This window comes from Nanorana parkeri, unplaced genomic scaffold, assembly GCF_000935625.1.
Source record: "Nanorana parkeri isolate BGI_ZX_2015 unplaced genomic scaffold, ASM93562v1 scaffold180, whole genome shotgun sequence".
NCBI classification, from domain to species: Eukaryota; Metazoa; Chordata; class Amphibia; order Anura; family Dicroglossidae; genus Nanorana; species Nanorana parkeri.
The window spans coordinates 3,231,857-3,255,120 of record NW_017306448.1 but is presented as its reverse complement, the minus strand read 5'-3'; the positions used below and the strand labels follow the sequence as shown (position 1 = coordinate 3,255,120).

Sequence of the window (23,264 nt, the reverse complement as noted above, 5' to 3'; positions counted from 1 at the left end):
ATATTTAGAAGCTACCCAACCTTTGGTTGCCTCCAACATATTCTATTTCGGGAGCTGTATGGGCTATAGTGAATAGCCCGTACAGCACCCCTTCAGTTCTACTGAACAGAAGGGGTCCTGGGGGTAAAACTAGCCGAAGGATCGGCCAAAGCTACGGCTAGATCCTTCGGCAGCTTAGTGAATAGACCCCTCAGTTTCAATGTCAGCTATACAGGTGTATTTTGGATGGTGGTTCAGACACTTCATAGCAGAGTGTTGTGCCAGTGGTTCCGCCACATAATACAAAACAATTGCATTCAGGCTGCATGCAATAAATTGTTGTTATTATCATGATGTCTTTTAGAGTACAATACAACCTGTGCAATAATTTTATTGTGGACTAATTCACTGCCCTTTGCTGTTTTGCAGACAACTGCAGGAAACCAGAGCAAGTATTATGTGTCATATCGCCGGAATGACTTTGTGCAGATGAAGCTACCAAAATATGCACTTCCAAAGGTAAGCCAATCAATTGTTTCAGGGTGCATTCCCGTCTTCTTATTACAGTGTTCTGGCATAATGACTAAGAAATCAATCGCTGCATTGTGGAATGGGCTGGGGGCTTTTTCTTTCTCCCCATACCCCGGAAGTCAGGATATTTTAGTGGATTGTGGCAGCACTGTCTGTAACAATAAAAAAATGAAACCTGGTACTTATGGGGGTTTACCCGGCCTCTTTATTAGATGACAAGGTGCTAACTTGGAGTGGTGGCTACTTTACAACACACACAGGGAACATGGGGAACAAAAGTAGCCACCCTCCAGAAGGAAGGACAGTGTCAGCACCAATTCAGAGATGATTTGAGGATCTACAGCTGAGTGATACACACATAAGATACATTTCTGTTAAAAGTTCAGGTACATGAATGCATTTTTAGGATTTAACTCCTGAGTTTAGTGTCACTTTAAGACTGCTAGCACACTAGACAGATTTTATATTTCGGCACATTCACAACTGAGACTTGGAGTGGACTCCAAATTGTACATTTTTCCGTGTGTCTATAATTACACTACCCATGCTGGCCTTTCCTTGTTTAATTATGGTCAAGGATAAAATGACTAAGAACACATAGAAATAGCAAGTCATTCATCTCAGCTAGGTTTATCTAGCTCTCCCAGTGACATCAATTGTTCAGTGTTATATAGAAACCCTCATTTTCAGTACAATTCCCTGAAAGAGAATAAAAGATCCTTAACTTTCCATAGAAATTATTCTCTTCTGATCTACTTATTGGGCTGGTCTTTGATAATATCTCCCATACTGTAATGACATGCCTCTTGTAAATTGTAAGACAAGGCATTAATCAAATACAAATAATGCGCTTTCCTTATATCCAGCTCATAAAAATGTTCTGTTTTTTTTTAAATATGCAAATGGTTTTTATAGCAGAGGCTTTATGCAAGAGTGAAAGTGCCAGTACTGACACTAAGAACTCAACGTCAGCTCTAGTTAGTGTTATGATTTTTAAAAGAAATTATTCTGTTCCTCTTCTGTGGAATAAAGTGCAACTGGAGGCAAAACTTTTTTTTAACTTTTGGATGGAATGGAGAGGCATTAGAACACCTGTCTGTTTTTTTTTTTATTGCTGCCTGTGCCCCCGTGAAACTGGCCATACACCTATAGATTATCTGCAGATTTTCTGTGGTAAGATGGAAAAAGTGCAACAGATTCCTCCATCTACGCTAAACTGAGTGGATGGGGAATCTCCCGCTGGGCAACGCTTCAGTGTCTTGTTAGTCGGCCCCGCTGGTTCTCAAAACACCTGAACAATGCTTCCATCCATATTCTTCAGGTATTGGAGATGGAGGAATCTGTTGCACTTTTTCCATTTGACCATAGAAAATCTGCAGATAATCTATAGGTGTATGGCCAGCTTGAGGGAGATGCACCCTCCCTATTTGTCCTGGTGACCATTATCATTGAAAGTGAAATAACATTCCAAATTCTAAGTTGTCCCCAGAACTGGAATAGATGGGAAATCTTCTAATAGGGACACCAGTTCTGGTGACTCTGCTGACCACCAGGGTTTTTCTTCACTTTGGAGGGATTTTCTCTCACTTCTGGTGTGGCTATTGGGTAGGAAGTGAAGGGAAATCTCCCCAATGGGACTCAGATGGACAAAAAGTTGACAGAGATTATAACCCTCCCTTAATCCACAATGAAAAGTTCTGGCTTAAGTGCTACTGTACATGATCTAAAAAATATATGGGCAGGCAGAGACTATCAAGAGTCTATTCAGGATGCTGGGATTCTTCTGCAATTCCAAATCAGAGCAATATGACCGGTTCTCTAGAACCTGCTAATACTTACATTCATCAAGCCTTCCCATCAATCCGTTGCTCTTTTGGAACCCTCTAGAAAAACCCAGGTGTTTGGGCATTGGGGAGGACAAAAACCTTTTGGGCATTTGTGAGGACACGACCTACTCTCCTTTATCTGAGGTGCTGTGAATGGAGTGGCTGGTTGTCTAGCCAATACCCTGTCTAATAAGGGATGGAAGCAAATTATGTAAAATCTGACATCATCCAACATGACGCTTACCCAAGCATTGCACTTGTGGCTCCAACAAAGGAATACAGCACCAGGAATTGCGGCAACGGTAAAGATCAGGGAGTTGGGTTTGATCTTTCAACAGAACCTATGACAGGGCTTCTTTAAATAAACAGTAAGCTTGTTCTATGCCAGTAAGTGGGCTGTTTACATTTTTATGGATGTTCACATTATTGTGTCCCTAAAGGGTGACCTACTCTGAAAATTAGAATATAGAATCAATAATATTACAGTAACATAGAGGCAATGTAACACATATTATTCTCATTAATATTAAAGGAGTTGTAAAGTCACATCATACCCTCTCCTGTTATAACATCAGCATTGTAATAGAAATACATACTGGAGTTGTTTCTGATAATGCAATCAAAGCTTACTTGAAAAATCCATTTTATGTAGTGAGTGCTGCCTTCTGTCTGCCCATTACTTTCATCAACTTCCTGCACTCACAGTGTGCTTTGCATCTCTTTCCCTGCTTCTTGATGTGATGCAATCTCCATTTCTCAAGACTACATATCCCATCATGCATTGCTTCCAGGAAGCAATGATAATGTTACATTGTGAAGTTCAGGTATTTAGTTGTCTGGCTTTGTTAGAGCTATGACACAAGGAAGTGCATATTCACAGGGCTGAATTAAATTGTATCAGTGCTTTGAGGAAGTACATCCTATGGGCATCTTCAGTAAGTAAATTTACAAACTTCTAGATGGATATGGTTATTAGCCGTGAGATAGAACTTATGGAAATTCAAAATAAGAATGCAGATTTATTTTTAGTTTTTACCCTTTATTTTGTATTTATTTTTATAGTGTTCTGACCTCCACAGGGGTGTTATTCAGATAATGCAGTCATATGACACGTTTTCAGTATGTACAGTTGTAAAGGAAGCACATATACAGCAATAGCAAGAAACCAAAGATGAGAGTTGAGGAATATAAGAATTATAAACAATGATTTTATAAATATAGATTTAATATTGCTTATAGGTTCCATAATCCCTGTGAAGAGATGTGAATTCATTATGACAAGTAGTGCTATGTGAATGGATGTCTCTGTGGTACTAAACCCTCCTTTTAATACATGGACTCTGGCCATGCAAGTATTGAACCAAATGCTTGAGGAACACATCTTTCGATTTTCCAATCAATTATAGACAACATTGTTTATTTATTTATTTCTTTTGATCTCTGTCAACTTATTTCAAAGTGTCAAATCAAAGATGGAACCATTCTGATAATTTGAGAAAATAATCACTCAAGATATTGCGACCAATTTCAGCTTACACAAATGCTTTCTGTGTCATATCTGACAAATTAGCTGATGGTTGAGTCACAAATGATTATTTGCATTGCTACAGGCCACATACTGGCAAGTGATTAATTGCTTTGTTTACAAAAACAGCAGAATGGGGTCATTTAGTTTCGAGCAGCTCTTCTTCATAGCTGTAAATGTAATATGTATATTAAGAAGCCACATTGGCCTGCTACATGCTATGCTTTCCACTTAGTTATGAGACACAGTGATTGTGCTCTACTGGTTCTCCCCTGGCCAGGACTGTCCCTCTGACAATTCCAGTATACAGGTATTCCTCACTTAACGACCGAGTTCCGTTCCTACGACCAGGTCGTTGAACGAATTGGTCGTTAATTGAGAAACTCTATACAGTACTGTACTGCATTAGTACAGTACTGTATAGCGTTGCAGATGTACAGTACTGAACAGCGTACTGTACATCGGGCAATGAAAATACTTACCGGGACCCGCAGTGAAGATCGGAGGACACCACTTCCGCCGGCGACACGGCACACTGACGCGCAAGGTCGGAGGTCGATCGGCGGTCCGTCGTAAGTGCGAGTGGTCACAAAACAGGTAGGTCACACATGTGATTAGGACATGTGACCATGTACATCATCTCAGGGAATGAAAATGCCCTGAGATCTCATGAGATTATAGATGAGATTTCCCGGCAATGCTCTGCTGATGTAACCTTCCCAGGATGCAATGCTTCAGTACATTACATCATTTGTGCCAGAATTGGACCAGGAAGTAGATGAGCTCTATTTATAAGTAAATGAAAAACACATTTGCTTAACTAATGAATGTAAGATGATTTTAAGTCAGCATGCATAGCTGCACGCTGATGTGATTTTTAGTAAAAGGGGGTAAAGGTCCACTTTAATCAAACTGGTTAGCAGCCTTTTTCTTGTATCACAGAACTCACTGCATCCTCTGCATTTGGCTCAGCAATGGTTCCTACACTAAGCAGTGAATTATACAAACATTGGCTAGGCCTGGCTATTTTAAAAGAGGTATTTATATTTCAGAGAAAAAATCAAAAGCCCGTCTACTTGCCTCTTTAACCCTTTTTTGTTTGCTGGGAGTCTCTGTCCAGAACCCCAAACCCCATGTTTTATATAATTATATATATATACTGTCCACCAATGCTCAGTTTGGCGACCTGGAGTAAGGGGCAATGCCTGGTACTTCTGAGATTGGGGGATCATGTGACCTTTTTTCCTTCCTCTCATGATGTAGTGCTGGATGTCTCAGTGACCAATCACCAGGCACCAGTGCTGTCTTGTGTAAATGGAGAATGAGTCATTCACTACATGTAATCTTACATAGGGCATCTTCTCTTCATTCCAAGGGGTGAATGAAGTTTGAGCGGAGTGAAAGGGAGGGAAGTATTGCAGATGGGAGACAATTAATTCATCTGAACCCTTTGCCACCTGGCACTTCTCATTTTTTCACTCAGCCCGGAGCTGGATCATCCACAAGACAACCCAAGAAGGAGCCTAGGGCATGGAGAATGTCTGGGGGCCCCAAATACAACCTTCAAGCTCCTTCAGTGAACCAGGGGGATACAGCAGTTCAGTCAAAGCTGTAAACCTTTAACTTCACAAGGACTTGTAGACCATTTGTATCTGATGGGGAGGACCATGCCAGTACAGACAATGCAAATGGAGCAGCTTCTGTGCATCAACTAGAATCCTTATCAATGCCAATCGAAGAGATGGGGGTGGGGGAAGCTGCTATCTTGCCCAGGACTCCATTCTTCTATATTACATAATCTCTAAATTGATGAAGGTGGGCATATCTGGTGGGCAATCTGGTGGGACTATCTTTAGTCCAATTTACTGACAAAAAAAAACATTATTTTGCATTTGTTTAGAGAAAAGCAGACTCATTCCTATTTGTACGATTTTCACAACAGGCTGAAGGAAGATTTACAAGCCGTATCTTTTTTTCAGAAAAACAGAAGCTTAGTATGCATGAGAATACCTAGCTGAGGTACTTTGCTAAACTGACACTGCTATCACTGACACTGTATATTTGATAACTATGAAGTGAATTATGCTACATTTCATTAGGACAAGAACATTCCTTTAAATTATCATTTATATTTGTGCAGCGCTTGCCAAGCGCTTAATGACCACTTTTCACTTGTGTGAATTTTGATTAAGTAAACACATGAAGAACAAGTGGGCGGCCATGCAATAGGCACAATGTAATATATCACTGGGAAGTTATACTGCGTGCATGGCCATCACGGTTTTATTAGGCAATGTTAATTACTCCTTCCAGGCATGCTGAATATACATTCAAAGTAATAGACTCTACACTTTTTATGTATTATTGGCTTGCAAAATATTTAATGATCCGGCCTTTTGTTACACACGTTTCTTTTCTTTGTAGGTATATTTTTTACCTGGACTGAAGCAGCCAATAAATATCATATTCAAAAATCTTAACTTTGTGTATTGAAAGTATTGTGATAGTATTGTAATAAAAAAGGTATTCAAGTTCAAGAAGGTCTAATCTATCTAAACCCAAGAGCAAAAATTGAATACTTGCAGCTTATCAGTCTTTAGATGTGGTGGCTGCATTCTTTTTTCAGGCTTTTTTTTTTTACCTGCCTACCCATTAGGGGCGGATTTACATTTCGGGCACCTGTAGGCACAAATGGAAATCTGTTTAGCCTGAGCTGGCGCCCTTACCCGCTTCAGGGCCTGTCGGCTTCAACATATGTGAAGAAGGACCCCGGTGTCGGGTAAGGCTGCCCTAAACGACTCTCTCTGCATGAGAGAGGCGTTTTACAGGGCAGCCTTATGCATCACCAGGGCCCTTCTCCTGCGTTTGCGGAAGCCAGCGGTTCCTATAGGCGCCACTGGTCTTGGAGCAAGAGGTTGCAGAATGCACCCTACTTGCTATTGCCCATGTTGTATCTTGACTCAACACAGGGAATTAGGCAGAGTAGGTACCTGCACGGCTCCCCTCTATGGAGGGCACCTGTAAGCGCCTGCCTACTCTGCATAATGGTAAATCCAGCCCTGCCTACTCTGCTAGTAACACACTATCTGCTCTACGGTGACAGAAGGTTGAAAAGCTTCCTTATTGTACTGTCACTATGACGGAGCAGGGTTGTCACCCTAGGACAGGAAGTGTGCTAGGACTACAGAATACTTCCTCTTCTCCTCTCCTCCATAACATGGGGAGGGGTGTTCTGTAGTTCACAGAGCTGAACTAGTCAGGGCTGATAATGCTACAGAGTGCAGGGGAACTCTGGATTTGTGGCAGGATCAAACAGATATAGTAAAATGTTTTGAAAAGTATATTTATCAGACCAAAAGGAAGCAAATGAGAGAAATTCATTGTTAGGGTTTACATATACTTTAACCTAGCTTCTTAATTTCTGGCAGGGAATTGGAAGCAGTAAGTGTGTACTTAGTTTTCACACATAACATCTCCATTTATATTTGTAAAATAAATAATGACACAGTGTAATATGTCATGTGTTGCTGTTCATCTGAGGTTGTATTTACCTAATTGTAAGGCATGTCAAGGACCAGATGATTTTTATTATGTCCTGATACTAAAAACCATAGAATCCCAAGAGGGTGCACTTTCTTTTTCACACGACTGTATATTGTAGGCCACTGACACAGAAAGTTCAATTATCCAAAACATATATGCATATATGGAGACATTGGATAGGCATGACGGCCAGGCAAGAAGACAACCACCATTTTCATTCTTAGTAATTGCTGCTTTGATGTGACCTGAGTATACCTGTAGATTCCCTTTAACTTTATATGAAGGCCAAAACAGGCATCAGGAAAGCTTTGCTGAAAACGTGCGGTTTCCAAATGAAATGGCCCCAAGTCCAATATTTCCTAATCCAGCTAGTTGTGTCTCTTTCCTGATCCTGTTACAAGAATATAAAAGAACTCTTCCCTGGTGCCTGCTGTGGTCTTCAGCCAAGTTTAACAAATATCTCTAAAAATACACCTATTGTGTCAGCCTGATTGCCTTCACTGAGGATTTGTCCGACACCAAGACAGGATGTGGCAGTGTGTGCATTAGAAGAGCTCACAGTGCTGAATCTTCTCATTAGAATGCAGAAATATGTATAATTTTACACGCAGGGTGACCCAATTATCCTTCATCTGGAACAAAGAATAAATAGTTTGCAATGACCTTTAAAGCTGAATCCTGAGCAAACAGCTAAATATACAGATGAAAAGCATATACTAGAGCTGTTTCATCACCAAAAGAATTTGTATTCTTATCCATCACGTCTTGAAAGTTACACAGCTCTGTCGCACATCACGATCCTGCCCGGCAGGGGAGGGGACCTGATCTTTCTCTGCTGCAGCATCACTTTCACTTACAGGTCTCCTCCCCACCTCCACCCTGCAAATGGACATGTAAAGGAAAAGCAGCATACTGATGAGCAGAGCACATCTCACTTTCTCTTCCTCTCCTCTCTCTGCCTTGTCCTCCTATCAACATGCTCCTTGCATTGCAGCACAACTATATGGCTGCCCATTCTGCTCTGGTGTACAGGGACCGCAAGAGGCTGATAATAAGTCAAATTCCGGTACTTACACTGCCTGCATTAAAAAATACATTTGAGGATGTATTAATGAATACAAAGCTGAATTATTTGTCTTTAAATCTGTCTGGAGTTCAGCTTTAAAGGAAACCTGCACTGATTGTGTTGTTGCTAACTGCTTCTGAAAATTGCCTGGACGTCGTCTAACCCATGCATATTAGGATTTCCGATCTACTTCGAAATGTATTTAATGCACGACTAAACTGCTGTATTCCGAGTGAACTCTTGCCTTAATGTGTAAGTAGGCACAGCATTGGTGCACATTATGACATACTTACCTTACAAGTACGCCCTTCTACAGCGCTGTGTGAAGCAGACTCTTCCCCCGCCTCTGCCATCTCCTCTGCCGCTACTTCAGGGTTCCCAGACGTCCTCTTCGGCCATTGGGCGGCCATGATGAGGGAAGCCCAGCACAGTTACATCATACCTGACACCTGACATAATTTGTGCTTTACCACACTCCTTCCAATGTGCATGCATTGTTGAAAGAGGGCCCTAAGGCTTCATCCATATGAGCTTATGGGCTTTTTAGGGCCGGCAGTTGATTTCTGTGGCAAGAATCTGCAGATTGTAATCATTGGTGGTTAGGGACAGCTGGGGCCACTCAGCCTGTAGAAAGCAACATCAGGCTGACAGGAGCCGCAGTTATTCACCACTCTTTGCGTGTATCAACACATCCAGGTGCGCCAAAGTGCAGGTGCGGTGCCCCCCTACTTTAAAAGTATGTGTGGGGAGGTTCCATTTAAAATGATTGCCACTACAATACTAAACACTGCTGTGTCTTTTTTTTCTTTATTCTGACACGGAGCCGTGCCAATAGTAAACTAGCATTGTACCCGCCCTCTATTGCAAATTGAAATAGCCAATAGGAATGTAGCAATGCATTTCAATGGGAAAATTTCTTCTTTTTTTTCTCTATTCTGACCTCGCTCCGTGTCAGAATAAAGAAAAAAAAGACACAGCAGTGTTTCTCTCCTGGGTGGCCGGGAGCGGGAGGCTCCCAGAGCGCCCGGGAGAGTTTGTTTTTTTCCTTTTTTTTTTGACGACAGCAGAGCCACCGTACAATAGGAAACTATTGGACGGAGTTAGCTGTCACTGCTAGCTCCGCACAATTGTTTTCTATTTACTTTTTTTTTAAACGTTTTTAACTCTTTTTCTGTTCTGCTCGGTCCCTCTGAGGGACCGAGCAGAACAGCCGAGCCGTATGCCGCTCAGAGGCATTCGGCTATTCACTCACTGCTCTTCGGCATCTATGAGAATAGACCGAACAGCAGTGAGTAGCCTGCCGGAGGATCGGCTCAGCTGATCCAGATGTTGGATCGGCTGAGTCGAACTCCTTCTGCACTTTGGGCCGGCCGAACATGCTGAGCATGTTCGGCCGACCCGAAGCCATGTGAAGCAAGCCGATGTATGGCTGAAATCAGTCGTACCAGCCTGAAGTGAATAGCTGAACAGTGGTGTTCGGCTCACTTCACTTCAGGTCGGTCATTCACTCAGCTGCCTACGTCAGCTGAGTGAATAGACCCCAAAGTGGTTCATGTGTTGTAGTGTGTTGCAGTAATGTGCATTAAAGTGGGCCCTAAAAGTTATAGTATAGGATGAGGTTTAGATTAGGAGTTAGAATGTGGTTTATGTTAGGGGTTAGAATGAAGTTTAGGTTAGGAGTTAGAATGAAGTTTAGGTTAGGAGTTAGGATGAAGTTTAGGTTAGGGGTTAGCATGAAGTTTAGGTTAGGAGTTAGGATGAGGTTTAGGTTAGCAGTTAGCATGAAGTTTAGGTTAGGAGTTAGGTGTAGGTTAGGGATTAGAATTAGTTTTTGGTTAGGAGTTAGTTTGAAGCTTAGTATAGGGGTTAGTATGGAGTTTAGGTAAGGGGTTACAATGGAGTTTAGGTTAGGGGTTAGGATGAGGTTTAGGTTAGGAATTAGGATGAGGTTTAAATCAGGGATTTAAGTTTAAGGTTTAAGTTAGGGGTTTTGGTGAGGTTTAGGGGTTAAGTTGATATTTAGGTTAGGGCTAGGATGAGGTTTAGGGGTTAGGATGAGTTTTAGGTTAGGGGTTAGGATGAGCTTAGGTTAGGTGTTAGAATGAGGTTTAGGTTAGGGGTTAGGATGAGGTTCAGGTTAGGGGTGAGGATGAGGTTTAGGTTAGGGGTGAGGATGAGGTTTAGGTTAGGAGTTAGAATGAGGTTTAGGTTAGGAGTTAAGATGAGATTTAGTTAGGGATTCGAATAAAATTAGGTTAGGGGTGAGGATCAGTTTTAGGTTAAGGTGTTAGGATGGGTTTTAAGTTAGGGGTTAGGATGTGGTGTAGGTTGGGGATTGGGATAAGTTTTAGGTTAGTGGTTAGGATGAGGTTTAGGTTAGGGGTTAGGTTTCTGATAAACAATTTCATTTCAAACTTCTGGGTATGACTATTGCCACAATGGAGCAACATACAGTATGTGCTATAAGCAGGAGGGTCCAATTCATACTGCCACCGAAAACTAAGGGCTTCTGCACAACATTTCCATTGAGCTGCACTTTTGTGCAGACCACCACACATGCGTGACCAGGGCAACAACTTGCGTGACCAGGGCAACAGGAAAACAACTGTTTGATGCATACATGTGCAGTGGTGTGCAGGAAATGCGACTCATGCGCACATGGCGTGAATAAACCCTTACCCATGCAAAATGTATAGGTGCTGAAACCTTTTGCAGCAGTGCAGATTTCCCTGCGCACGGTTTACTTCCTGTTGTATTGGCTAAACATGCCGTATTTCAGTCCGTATGCCAGTCTCTGCATAAAAATGAACATCTTGGTTTATAACAGAATATATTGCCATCAATGAGTTTTCTGTCACAGTACAGCTGAGGCAGCTAAATACAGTGGGCAGACTATGGTTCATTTAAAAAAACACTGACTTTTTATTCAATTCAGCAAGTTTCAGATGAGGTTCTCATAGACTGTAGAACTTAAGTACATTTTAGTGCTATCAAAACTAGAACACATTGACGTTTATCTTAAAGGCATCATTAAAATTCCGAAGCAGCTTACAGTGCGCTTGTTTTGCCATCACAGCTCAGAATTATATTAGGACACACTGAAAATGTTTTCTGCAAAGAAAGTTCTTTTAAACCACAGATTTATGCTTCTTTGAAGTCAACTTTTACTTTGCACACTGAGGGTTGGGCTCGGCTTGAAAAAGTCTAGATGACTTTAGAAACGGTAACCACGGCTGTTTCTCGTGCAACTTGCACAATGGACTAAAAAAAAAAAAGGTGGATGATTTAAAAACAGAACTTCAGTAAAAAATAACAAGATAAAAGGATACCATAAGGCACAAACATCAGTATAAACTCTGAAGTTTAGGAAGTTATCTCTGGGTAGGTTTGTCAATTTATTATGCAATTCATACATTTGTATGTGCCGGTTGCTATGTCTAGTGCTGTACCCGTACTCCCGGCGCTGCGACTTTGAGAGCTAAAGAAAATTGATGATGTCATTTGTCCGGCAGCCTCTTCCCCTTTTCCAATCTCAGTCCTCCATGTATTCTGTGAATAGATTACAACTTGGGTGTGCATATGCCACTTGTATATACTAATGGTAAAGGCAGAAATAAAATTCTCCCTGTCAGGGTTCGAATAGCAGGAAAGATTCAACCCTTTCCCACTTTACCTACAATAGAACAATCCATTTTATGTTGAGATGTTTGTTAAAGTGCATGTACAGCCTAATCTTTTTTTTTTTTTGTAGTTTTGGATAAAGTGAGAACCCAGAACCCAGGTCAAGTTTTATCAGACAAGAAGTGAGGGAAAATCTCCAACTGCAACACACAAAAAAATAAAAACAATAATAGTTAGAGAAGTCCAGAATCGTTGTCAACTTTGTATTGATGTCTATGTCCCTGTTTTAGGGAATCTCTCCATTGGAGCCCCAGATAGCAGTAAAAATTGACAGAGGTTCTAATTCTTCCACGCTCAATCAAAAACGAATGAAAAAGGTTTTTGCTGGACCTACACTTTAAGTCCACATTTACATTTGAACGTGAACATTTTCAGATGCTTTGAGCTTTTTTTGTGCGGTTTTTCAGGCTTCAACATTTTTGTGTTAGCTAATGGGAAGCTAGTTACTAGGAGGAGGAGATGCTTTCTAGGTGTTCCCATTAAAGTCTATGGGGCCACAAATGTACAATTCTCCCTGAAAAAAAGCTCCTGCACTTTTTCGCTCTACAATCAACAAGCGACACAACACTCAAATGTAACAAAAATGTATATTATTTGGGTATCACTCGGCTGTAGATCGTGAAATCATCTCTGAATTGTTGCTGACACTGTCCTTCCTTGTGGAGGGTGGATACGTTTGTTCCTCATGGTCCCTGTGTGACTTTTAGACTTTTTTTTACGTCTATACAAATGAGCTTACTAAATGTGAGATTGCAGTCCATCACAGGAGTAATCTCACGGGCTATTGCCCGAAGACTCGAACAGCCGATGTTCGAGTCGAACTGTTCGACTCGAACATCGAGCCCATCCCTAGATTTAACTCCTGAGATTAGTGTCACTTTACATTAACTTTGGAAGAATCAAGAGTTTCTTCTAAATTACATATTTACTCCTCCATTCCTTGTTTCGTAATTTTGGAAGGGACAGCTACACATTACTAAATAGATATCAAAACAAGAATTGTACTTTTTTTTGTTATTTTGGCTAAAAAGAATTTAAGTGATTTTCCATTGACTTTTCTAAATCAGATGTTAGCAAATCTGGCCAAGCATCTACAACTCTTGATCAATGTTTCCTTTTGGGTCTCTCTTGAAGTTTTGTCCAGACCTTGTTCTGTATCTTGGAGGGATTGTTCTGCCAGGAATAACACTGTGTCCTTGCACCCCAGAAGCCAGGCCAGCATCTGTTCCATACAGCAGCTCTCGCCACAATAGAAAACACACACATTGATGTTGGAAGGTCCTGCATATAGTAAAGCCAGCACAGGAAGGATATATGTCAAACAATGAACCCAACAGTCTTGAGTTATTCACTTGAAACTCATTAATCATATCCAGTGTTCCATAGATCTTTACTTTGATTGGTTATTGGCCTTTCTCGTAAGGCTGCAGAGGATTTTAATAGTTAATAATGGTAAAAAAGTGGCTGATTAAGTATTCATATTTCATGAAAATTGCTACACAAGCCGACCTAATTGCTTTCTGGAGGACACTGAATTAGGAAACCTTTTAGCCACGACAGCTCGGCACAGTAAGTTTAATATTACTGCGAGCAATTGAATATATGTCTGATTAATCAAGGGAAATTTAGCAAGGATAGTGCATATATTTAAAATGTAATTTCTCTGTATATCTTGCATTTAATTAGCTGATAAAGTTGTCCATTTGGTTTCTTGATTTATATGTAACTGTTTACAGGCTTTAGGAAATAACTAGATCATAGTAATGATTTTTCTCAGGAAGCAGGATTAAGAAAAGGTACTTTTGTTGCAGAACAAGTTTCTTTTTGCACTAAATTAAAAAAAACAACAACTAACAGTTGGATTGTGATTGGCTGCTATGGAAACACAGACATGGTTAATAGACATGTGTCTCATAACTAAACATGTAGGAGATTTTTGCCCACACAATCATTTCAACCTAACACTGAAGTCCAGCCAGGTATAAAAAAATACTAATTTTTATTATTATTATTATTTACAGTGCCAACAGTTTGGGCAGCTTTACAAAATAAAGGGATACAGTGCAGTTACAATACATTTCAAGACACGGGGGCTAGGAAAGTGTTGTTCGTGATAACGTCAAATCTGAAATGATTGCAGTTATTTATTAATTGAGTATAAATAAAAGTTTAAGTACATGAATATGACTTGATTTTAGCCCCTTGTAATCCTCTGTACAAGAGCACTTGTGAGACTCTGAGAACGACAGGGGAAGTATCTGGGACCAATAAGGTGTCCAGCAAGGAACATGCTGGGAAGAGGAGTGAAGAAAAACATGTGCTTATCAGTCACCTTTATTGTCCCCCCTGTGCACCCTCGTGGTTCTGAGACAGTTGCATGGTTAGCTGTCATTCTAATAATATGAGCACCATGACAGCCAACATGTTCATCTCTCTTTCTCTGTGGGCAGGGTGTGCGCAAAGAAAGAGACAACGAGTTAGAAAGCATTACAGTGTGTGAAAAAGCCAACTAAGTAAAAAAAAAAAATAACATGTGATTAACTTCAAACTGATATAGGTCAATGATGCACATTATTACAATTTAAGCTGTTGGTGGACTGGTGCTCTGGTGGACTGGTGCTCTAGTAGCCCTTGGGCAAGGCTCCATGTGGCAGCCCTGGTTGCAATGTCTTCTTCTGAGTCATTATGGTGTCTGACTCTGAACTGCTCATCAAGAAATTGCATTCAGAATTCAAGCTCAATTACTTGTGAGTCTGTTGGTGGGACCACTGACCCAGTAGGCTTTTGGCAAAGGCCGCTTGTGCCTCTATATTAAAACAGCCCTGGTTGCAATTCCATCCATTGGGTAGATCACACAGCAATGGTGGGTCTCTGGATTCAATGGTAAAAACCTTCAGTATAATTAACAGGAACCAGCTTAGAAATTAGGTTCATGTCTGTCGCAGTTTTCATCCATTTGACTCCATTAGCAACCTTTAGATAACGGTGTTAGATAACAGATATAAGATGTCATGTTGGCACTGCCCAGGACAAGCTGTTTGCTCCATTTTTATCACTTATTTGTGTTTTCTGCAGGATTTACAGATCATCAGTACAAATGAAAACCAGGTGTTCATTGCTGTCCAGGAATGGTATCAAACGGACACTTACAATTTGTACCAGTCAGACCCTCAAGGAGTCTATTACTCCATCATTCTGGAGAATGTGAGAAGCACAAAACAGCCAGAGGAGAACGTCTTGATCGACATTCTGGAGGTGAGTCAAAAATACAGCACGGGACAAACAGCAGCTCTCATCATCATGTATGGTTACAATGGAATTATCACATTGATTAGAAAAATCAGCAATAAATACCACTGAATAAAAGCAGTGAATATAGAATTGCTGTCTTATATACAGTGCTGTAAATACTATGAATCCTTAAAGCATTCCTTGTGCCATAATAACAATAACCATTGTTAGCAATGTTTACTCATGCACAGAGATATGGTTGAATGTACCTTTCATGACACGACCAATTCCTACTCCTGGCTCTGTCTTACTAGAGGTACATGAAGGGCATCTGAGAGAGAAAATGGTGCTGGTATTGTTTTATATAATTTACTTAGTGTGGAAGATGACAAAATGTGTCAGGTGTGTGAAAATAAAGAATCGCCCTCTGTCTGTAAATAAATGGATGTACCACATTTGGCTGTAATAATGTCAGCCATGTTAACAACCAAGTTTATATTAACTTATATTCTCTTTAGCACCAGACAGATGCTTTAGGAGCTTCAAAGGGGAGGAGAAGAAGCAGCATAAGTTGAAGCCAGACAGGTTGTTGCTAGAGATGTTGCTGCTTGTGATTTGTTGACATTGCCAGCAGCAAAATCTATAAGAAGATCTGTGGCTGAGGAAGCCAGACATCACTCCCATTGCTAGTGATTGTCATACAGCAGTGTTCAGGCCAGCGACAAAGCAACATCTTGCTGCAACTAGCTACAGAGGGAGCAATGCCATTCCCCCCCCCGGACGGACCCGTCGCTCCGTGGACAGCCGCTCCCCCGGGCTTACAGCCTCACCGCAAAACAACGCCGCCCGCAGTCTGCACACGCCGTCCACTCCAGGCCGACGTCCGCGTCATCGCATCCAGGTCAATAACCCTCGCGGTGCCACCCTCAGCAAATCTGCCGCTCCAGGCAAACGCCTTGTTTGCCTCGCGGCAGATACACCCCTGCCTGCCACTGCGGCAGAATAGCCAGTTGGATATCAGCACTAGTGCCAGTGGTTGCTGTGCTCTTTCACACCACCCTTTTCAGTTACAAAGAAAATATTGCAATCGCCATAGTCCCTTTAGAACAATTGGACTAGTTTATATTGACCATAGGAAAAGTGATCCTGTTCTGTTGCTTTGTATTCCCAGTTAGACAAAGTTATTCTGGAGCTTCAGAGTACCGACCTGAGAACTAAAATAAACAGTTGCTGGACCCTTGTTCGTAAGCTAATAAAAGTGTATTGAAAGCCTAAACTTTAGAGTTAGAACCTTTGTCAGGTTTGTAATGCTACAGACAAATCCAGCCAGCACCTTAGGAAGTACAGGGCTACCAGTAAAACTGTATTATAACTTATCAAATGGAAAAAGCCAGCACCCCAGTTGTTTACTGAAGGCAAACATATTGAAGGCACACTTATTGAGTACAGATGACGAGGAAAATGCCAAATATCCTGTTCCTCTTTTTCTTACTTCTTGGCACTTTTTCTTTGTCACCTGTCTTGTTGAGCCTTCAAAAAAACAACTGGGGCTCACTATGGGTGCAGGTGTGGGCCACCTCTGGGGAGAAATACCCTCTCTATTTTTCTTGGCAGCCATTGGTGCCAGGAAAGAGAGTAATGGGAAATAATTAAAAAAAAAAATTTGACACTGGAACAGGAGTAGAGGGGAATCCTTCCTATGGGAGCACCTGTGGTGGTGACAACAGCCAAACAGGACATTTCCTCTCACTTTGCATTGTATCTGTGGGATATTGGAAGTAAAGGGATATTGTTCCCATACTTCTTTTACTTCCTATACTTCCTATGCTTTAATAGCAGTTATTGAGTAGTCATTGATGAGCCCCTTCTGAAAATGCTATTTCCTTGACCTGAAATAAGTATGGAGCCAGTTAAGTCTGAAAGTTAAACCAAACTCAGGAGTGTAATCTAAAAAATGCAATCAAGTACCCTAACTATTAGCAAAACTGCAGCTTATTTGTGTATCACTTGGCTATGGATCCTCAAATCTCTGAATTCCTGCTGACACTGTCCTTCCTTCTGGAGGGTGGCTACTTCTGTTCCACATGATCCCTGTGTGTGTTGTAAAGTAGTCACCGCTTCAAGCTCACTCCTATGATGGACTACAATCTCTTGTTTAGTTTAGTCATTTGTATTGAGATTGTAGTCCATGGAGGGAACAAGCTTGGAGAGGTGGCTACTTTACAACACACACACAGGGGCCATGTGGAACAGAAGTAGCCACCTTCCAGGAGGAAGGAGAGTGTCAGCACCAATTCAGAGATGATTTGAGGATCTACAGCTGAGGGATACACAACTAAGACATTTTTGTTTATAGTTAGGGTACTTGAATGCATTTCTACAATTGCGTTACCATGACAGCCAACTGCGTAGCAGTTTCAGAAGGACCGGTCAGCTGTCCCGGTGATGTATTAAATATGGAAAGTCTCTGTTTTTATTCAGATAACCCCTTTTCCCCCCACTAAGTACTGTTACTGGAGAATAATCAAAATGGACCCTTAATTTTGACACTGTGTATCAATGTTTAATAACACAGCCTTTGTCTTTAGAAGTATCAAAAAAAATTAAGCAGCTGTCTGGCAATTTGTAAAAACTCACTCAGCTTGGATTACCCCTTTGCCAAACAACTACATAAAAATCTCCACAATGAAAAAGGGGATTATAAAGTGCATCTGTGCATGACAAGCCTCCTGGAGCTGAAGCCTGTATTGATCTTGCAGAATATGATCCCAGTTATGAGAAGTACTTGTAATAAAATTAATGACCCGGGAAGAAAAAATACCAATGTGGTGAATTGCTATAGAGCCAGTTTAAGATTAGTTTAGATGAATTTAACAGTCCATTGTTTGTGTTACGGGTTGTCTTCTGTTTACAATGGGCGCCAGTTCACTATGGAGCGAAGCTCGGGTAATACAGCTGAGAACGAGCAAAATTCAGATGGACATAAAAATATGCTTCATTTGCAAGCTGCAAATATATAATGTACTTGTAAGACATTGGATGTGATTTACTAAGGGATATATGTATATGATCATATACAGATGCTTCACAAATATACAACTGATGCATGTGATTGCACAAGTGTGTGTGTGTGTGTGCACAGGTTATATCAAACATATGGGGGATTTATCAAAAGTGTGCTTTTCTATGTAATGTACACTCCAGCATCCGAACGTACACCAGTCAAGACGCAGCATCTCTATGCTTTTGTTTTTATCTATGTAAGCGATGTTAGAATACCATATAGGAACAAAACTGCATCAGGTGTGCAAGGCTATATTTAAAGCATAATGTGCATTTTTAATATTTTTTTGCATTGGAGCCTATAAAGCATTGCAACCATGGTCAATGGATTGCAGAAGCAATGTTTAGGCTCCTACATATTATTCCTCCAGCTCCAGGTCCGTATGGAGCTACCAAACTTTGGTTATGGAACTGGATGATATTGTTAATGATATAATCAATAATCAATGACGTTAGTAATGAGCTACAAGTGCAGTGGCATCACCACACTTGTACTCCATTGGAAATTATGAGTTTCTCTGCCACAGTGGCAGACAGGAGCTGTAAATTGATCTGTGAATGAATGACGTGACTGTGTGGGTGGAGCCATCATGCATGAATTAAAAAAACACAGAAGCCTGCAGGTGGAAAAGAACCCCGCAATTAAGGTAAGGTTTGAGGGATGGGGGGTTGCATAATGGCACCATGTTCCATGTTACACCCTAAAGAGGAACTTTACCCACCAATTTAATGTCTACCACAATAGTTACCCTTAAGGCATGCCAACTGTCAAGGTTGCCAGGATGCATATTTTAGAACGAACGAAAAAGATGCCTTATCGCACTCCCAAAATTGGATGACTGCGGATGGCGCCGCCACTCAGTACAAAAATAGATAGATGTCACCAGGACACCAACAATATTATAGTCCAAAAAGGTCATTTATTGGAACGTCATGTCACCAACACTAGCGCTTTCGGGGCCACGCTGGGTCCCCTTCATCAGGCTCAGCAATGACACTGGGTTCTGACGAAAGGGGCGTGGCTCCTTAAACGCTTCAACCCGTGGAAGACCTACAGTCAAAAGGCTCTAGTGCAGCACTAACGTGATTTGAATTACAACTCTGTGATTTTGTATTGCCTTTTAATTCTACACGCCTGAATTTTAAAGTCGTTTGTAAGTATAATTTCAGCTGTTATTTGCTTCTGATTAAAACTAACTTGTTTTTTCGTTCCAAAGAGTTCTTAGCAGCCTGGGATGCTTTGGCCAGAAAGGGGGCAGCAGACTCAATGAGATGCCGTCTGAGGCAGCCGCTTCTGGCTCGCTCATTATAGAGATGTCACTGGGAGTAGGGAAGGGTTAGACCCTTTGTTTTCATTGCCACGTGTGCCTTGTTAGACAGATTTTTATCCCCCCTCTTTTTCCTGATGAGCATTGTCAGAAGTACAGAATGTGATCCAAAAATGTATAGCTGTCAGCAGGACAGGATAGAGGACGATGGGAAATGTTTCAATGGGGGTTGCCAATGCCAACTGTCTGAGAGGAGACTTTCCTTCACTGTCTGTCTCCAATGGTAAAAAAAACTGATGGGAGTTTGAACCATTACTCACACTATATAAAGCTAAAACGTTTTGGCTTCAGATACCCTTTAAACATCACAAAGGTAGACTCAAAGTTATTGGTTTGAAAAATCTTCTGCCTCTCAGTAACAGATACACAAGTGACTCGATCCACAATGGGCTGCCACTGCAGCATGCAGAAAGCTGGTATTTCTATTCCACCTGATAATATGACCAAATGCACAAAATACACAGACTGACTCCATTCACAGCACAGATGTTTGTAATATACATTAGGCTAATATCTTGCTGTAATGATGATAATTGCTCTCAATTTCATCCGGCCATATGGGCACGTGGTATGCATCAGAGGGTATAATTGAACACTATGGCTAATGTACAGAGCAATATAATGCTCTGGTATAAGACTGATAAAAGTTCTGGCTGTTGATTTACAAAAATAATGGAAGAGAGAAAAAGCACAGCATCATTTATGACAGTCAATCAGACTGAAATGTGTTTACTATAGGCTAGATAATGACATACTTTGTGTAAACAGGCTTTTTTGTTAAGCGCTGCATTTTGCATGCAAATTCAGCACTGCATTTAAAGCCGAACGCCAGGCAAAAATGTTCTTTACCCTTGCAGTGGGGCTACTCTCGCATATTAAGGGTTAAGTGCTCATTTTGGCCTAGGTGCTAAAAAAAGTTATACTCACCCAAACCTCAGAGTTGGCTTGTTCTTAGACCGCGGTTCCTCTGGAGCCTCCCTCCCCCTCCGCTGGAGCGGCCTAAGGATCCTTGAGTCACCACCTTCTATACACAGTGTCTAGGACATGAAGATGCTGAGGGACATACCATCGCTCAAATGGAGGAGACAGGCTCCAGTGACTGGATTAGTAGCCAGCTGGCTCCACAATTCAGGTAAATAGAACTTTTTTTTAGAACCTAGACAGAAACGAGCACTTAACCCTTGCAGTGTGATGGTAGCTCCACTGCAAGGCGTAAAAGAGAACTATGGGGTAAGTGTTTTTACCCATAGTTCTCCTTACGGTCACGGGAGTACATATACTAGTGTCCTCCCATAACCCAAAGCTCAGTATATAGCGAGCTACAGCTCGCGGTATACTGAGCCCGCCGCAGCCGGGACGGATCCCGACATTACTGTTGAGAGCCACCCAGCTGCGTGAGTGACAGCTGGCTCTGCCTTTCTAGAGGCAGAGCCAACTGTGCCCGCCCCCTCCCTCGTTCGTTCCTCCACTCAGCGCTGGAGGATTGGAGAGGGGAGGGGGGAATCCCTGCGGGGAGTGGTGACTGACAGTCCGCTCACTGCAGGGAGACGGTCAGGAAGTGAGCAGATCGATGCATGTTTCTGTTCACTTCCCGATCGATTGAGCCGACATGTGACAGCTTCTTTGTCACAGGACGGCTCTAACTATGAGGATGAGTGGAATTCACTCACCTCATAGATCTACTTTGAGAACATTTTGGTCCAGACTTTGGCTTTAAATGCAAAACTCAGAAAAAGGTTCACTTTCTTTGCCTCAAAGGCAAATGCTTTCCAATAGGACCTGCTGTGTCCAAAGCAACACAACGAAAACCAGGTCCAGTGCAGCCTTGGAACTGTCATCCCCATGGCACCATAGAAGTAAATGGGAACCTGTTGACTTTTGTTTGATGTGCACTTAAATCATGTGTCAGACATAGTAAAACAATACCATAAGCTCCGTTCACACCTAGACATTTTGTCGCTCAAGTGCAATTTGACAAGGAATCCCATTCATTTCTATAGCCCCTGTTCACATCTGAGCGCTTGTCATATAAAGTTTCCCATTGAAGTCTATGGGACCAAAAAGCACTATAATCAGACACAAAAAGTAGCGCATGTACTTTTTCTAGATACAGGCATTTTTCTGCTTGCAACAAAATGCTTAGGTGTGAACAGTGGCCATATGAAAGGATGGGATTCCTTGTCTTGAGTGTTTTGTCGTGCTTACCATAGAGGCGTGAATGGGTAAGTAAGCCTTTTCTGGTAGTTTGAGATATATCTTCATTTGTTACAGGTATCTACTAGGGATGCACTGATACCGGGTTTGTGGTATCGAGTACCGATACTTTTTTTTCGGTACTCCTTGATACTGAGTATCGATACCAGTGCTTCTGCTGCCATGGAGCCAGCTTCCTGAGCAGTCTGATTGCACGAGAAGTTGTCCATGTTGTCTAATCTGCTTGATTGATCTTGGACAGGAAACCAGCTTCCTAGGCAATCGGCATCAAAACGGCTTCCCGGCCAATCAGCTGGGAGAAAAAACCCGCCTCCCAGCTTCCTGATTGGCTGGGAAGCCGGTTACATGCTGATTGGCTGGAAGACGACTTTCCGGCCAATCAGCAAGGAGCCGGTTGTTCGGCCGGCTCAATGCTGAGTGGCCAGGAAGCAGGCTTCACGGCCAATCAGGAAGCTGGGAGGCGGGTCATTACTCGCTCACCCAGTGTTCTGATCGCACAGGAAGCTGGCTCCATGTTCCCCTACAGCACTGCCGGTCAAAGGAAATCTCCCTCTGACCGGAAGTTCTGATATCGAGGAAGGTATCTGAGCAATTGGGCGAGTACTCGCCCAAATACTCGGTATCGGCACCAATACTAGTATCGGTGCATCCCTAGTATCTAATGTATATCGCATTCGCAAATTGCACAGTACTTTACATACTTGGACATGCAACAATGGCTACTAGATAAAATGTGGTGCATGAACTTCTTTTTCTCAGCAAAAAGTAAACTGCAAGGGGTGTAAATCCTTCCTTACGCTATCCAAAACTGGAGATAAACAAAAAAAATATGTTTTGTTTGGCTGTATATACATTTTAAACAAAGTTATAGGATAAGTGAAGGTTATGCAAAGAATGTCATGCCTCGTTTTCATTGCTTGGCTATCAAGGATACAGAATTACCTTGTCTGTACAGTACAGAACTGCATAAACAACAGGTCACAACTAATTTGCTGTAATCTAAGATAGATTAACGCTTAGCCACATGCATACATAAGAGTGTACTCTAACGTGAAGCGCCATTCCTCTTGTGTAAGCAGCACTGTTCGCGGGGCGTGTGTTGAAAGAGACTGATGGTGTTGACCAATGCGGTTTTTGGAACAGTGTTGTAAATTATCTGTAAAATAAGCATTCTTTCCAGCTTAGGCCAACTCCAGACACATTACTGAATAGCAGAATGTGGAAAATCAACAGTAATTAAATCTCATTTCCACTGTGAGAAAGTAAATAGACTTATA

At 41.7% G+C, this 23,264-nt stretch overlaps 1 protein-coding gene across 1 annotated transcript in view; it reads left to right on the top strand.

The window, feature by feature from the left end:
- The window catches only part of SORCS2 (sortilin related VPS10 domain containing receptor 2), a 513,810-nt gene that overhangs the window by 368,874 nt on the left and 121,672 nt on the right, over window positions 1-23,264 (top strand). The window contains exons 7-8 of the mRNA XM_018554989.1: window positions 409-498; window positions 15,227-15,406. Coding sequence (XP_018410491.1) covers window positions 409-498; window positions 15,227-15,406 — 270 coding nt within the window. The remainder of the gene's footprint in view (window positions 1-408; window positions 499-15,226; window positions 15,407-23,264) is intronic.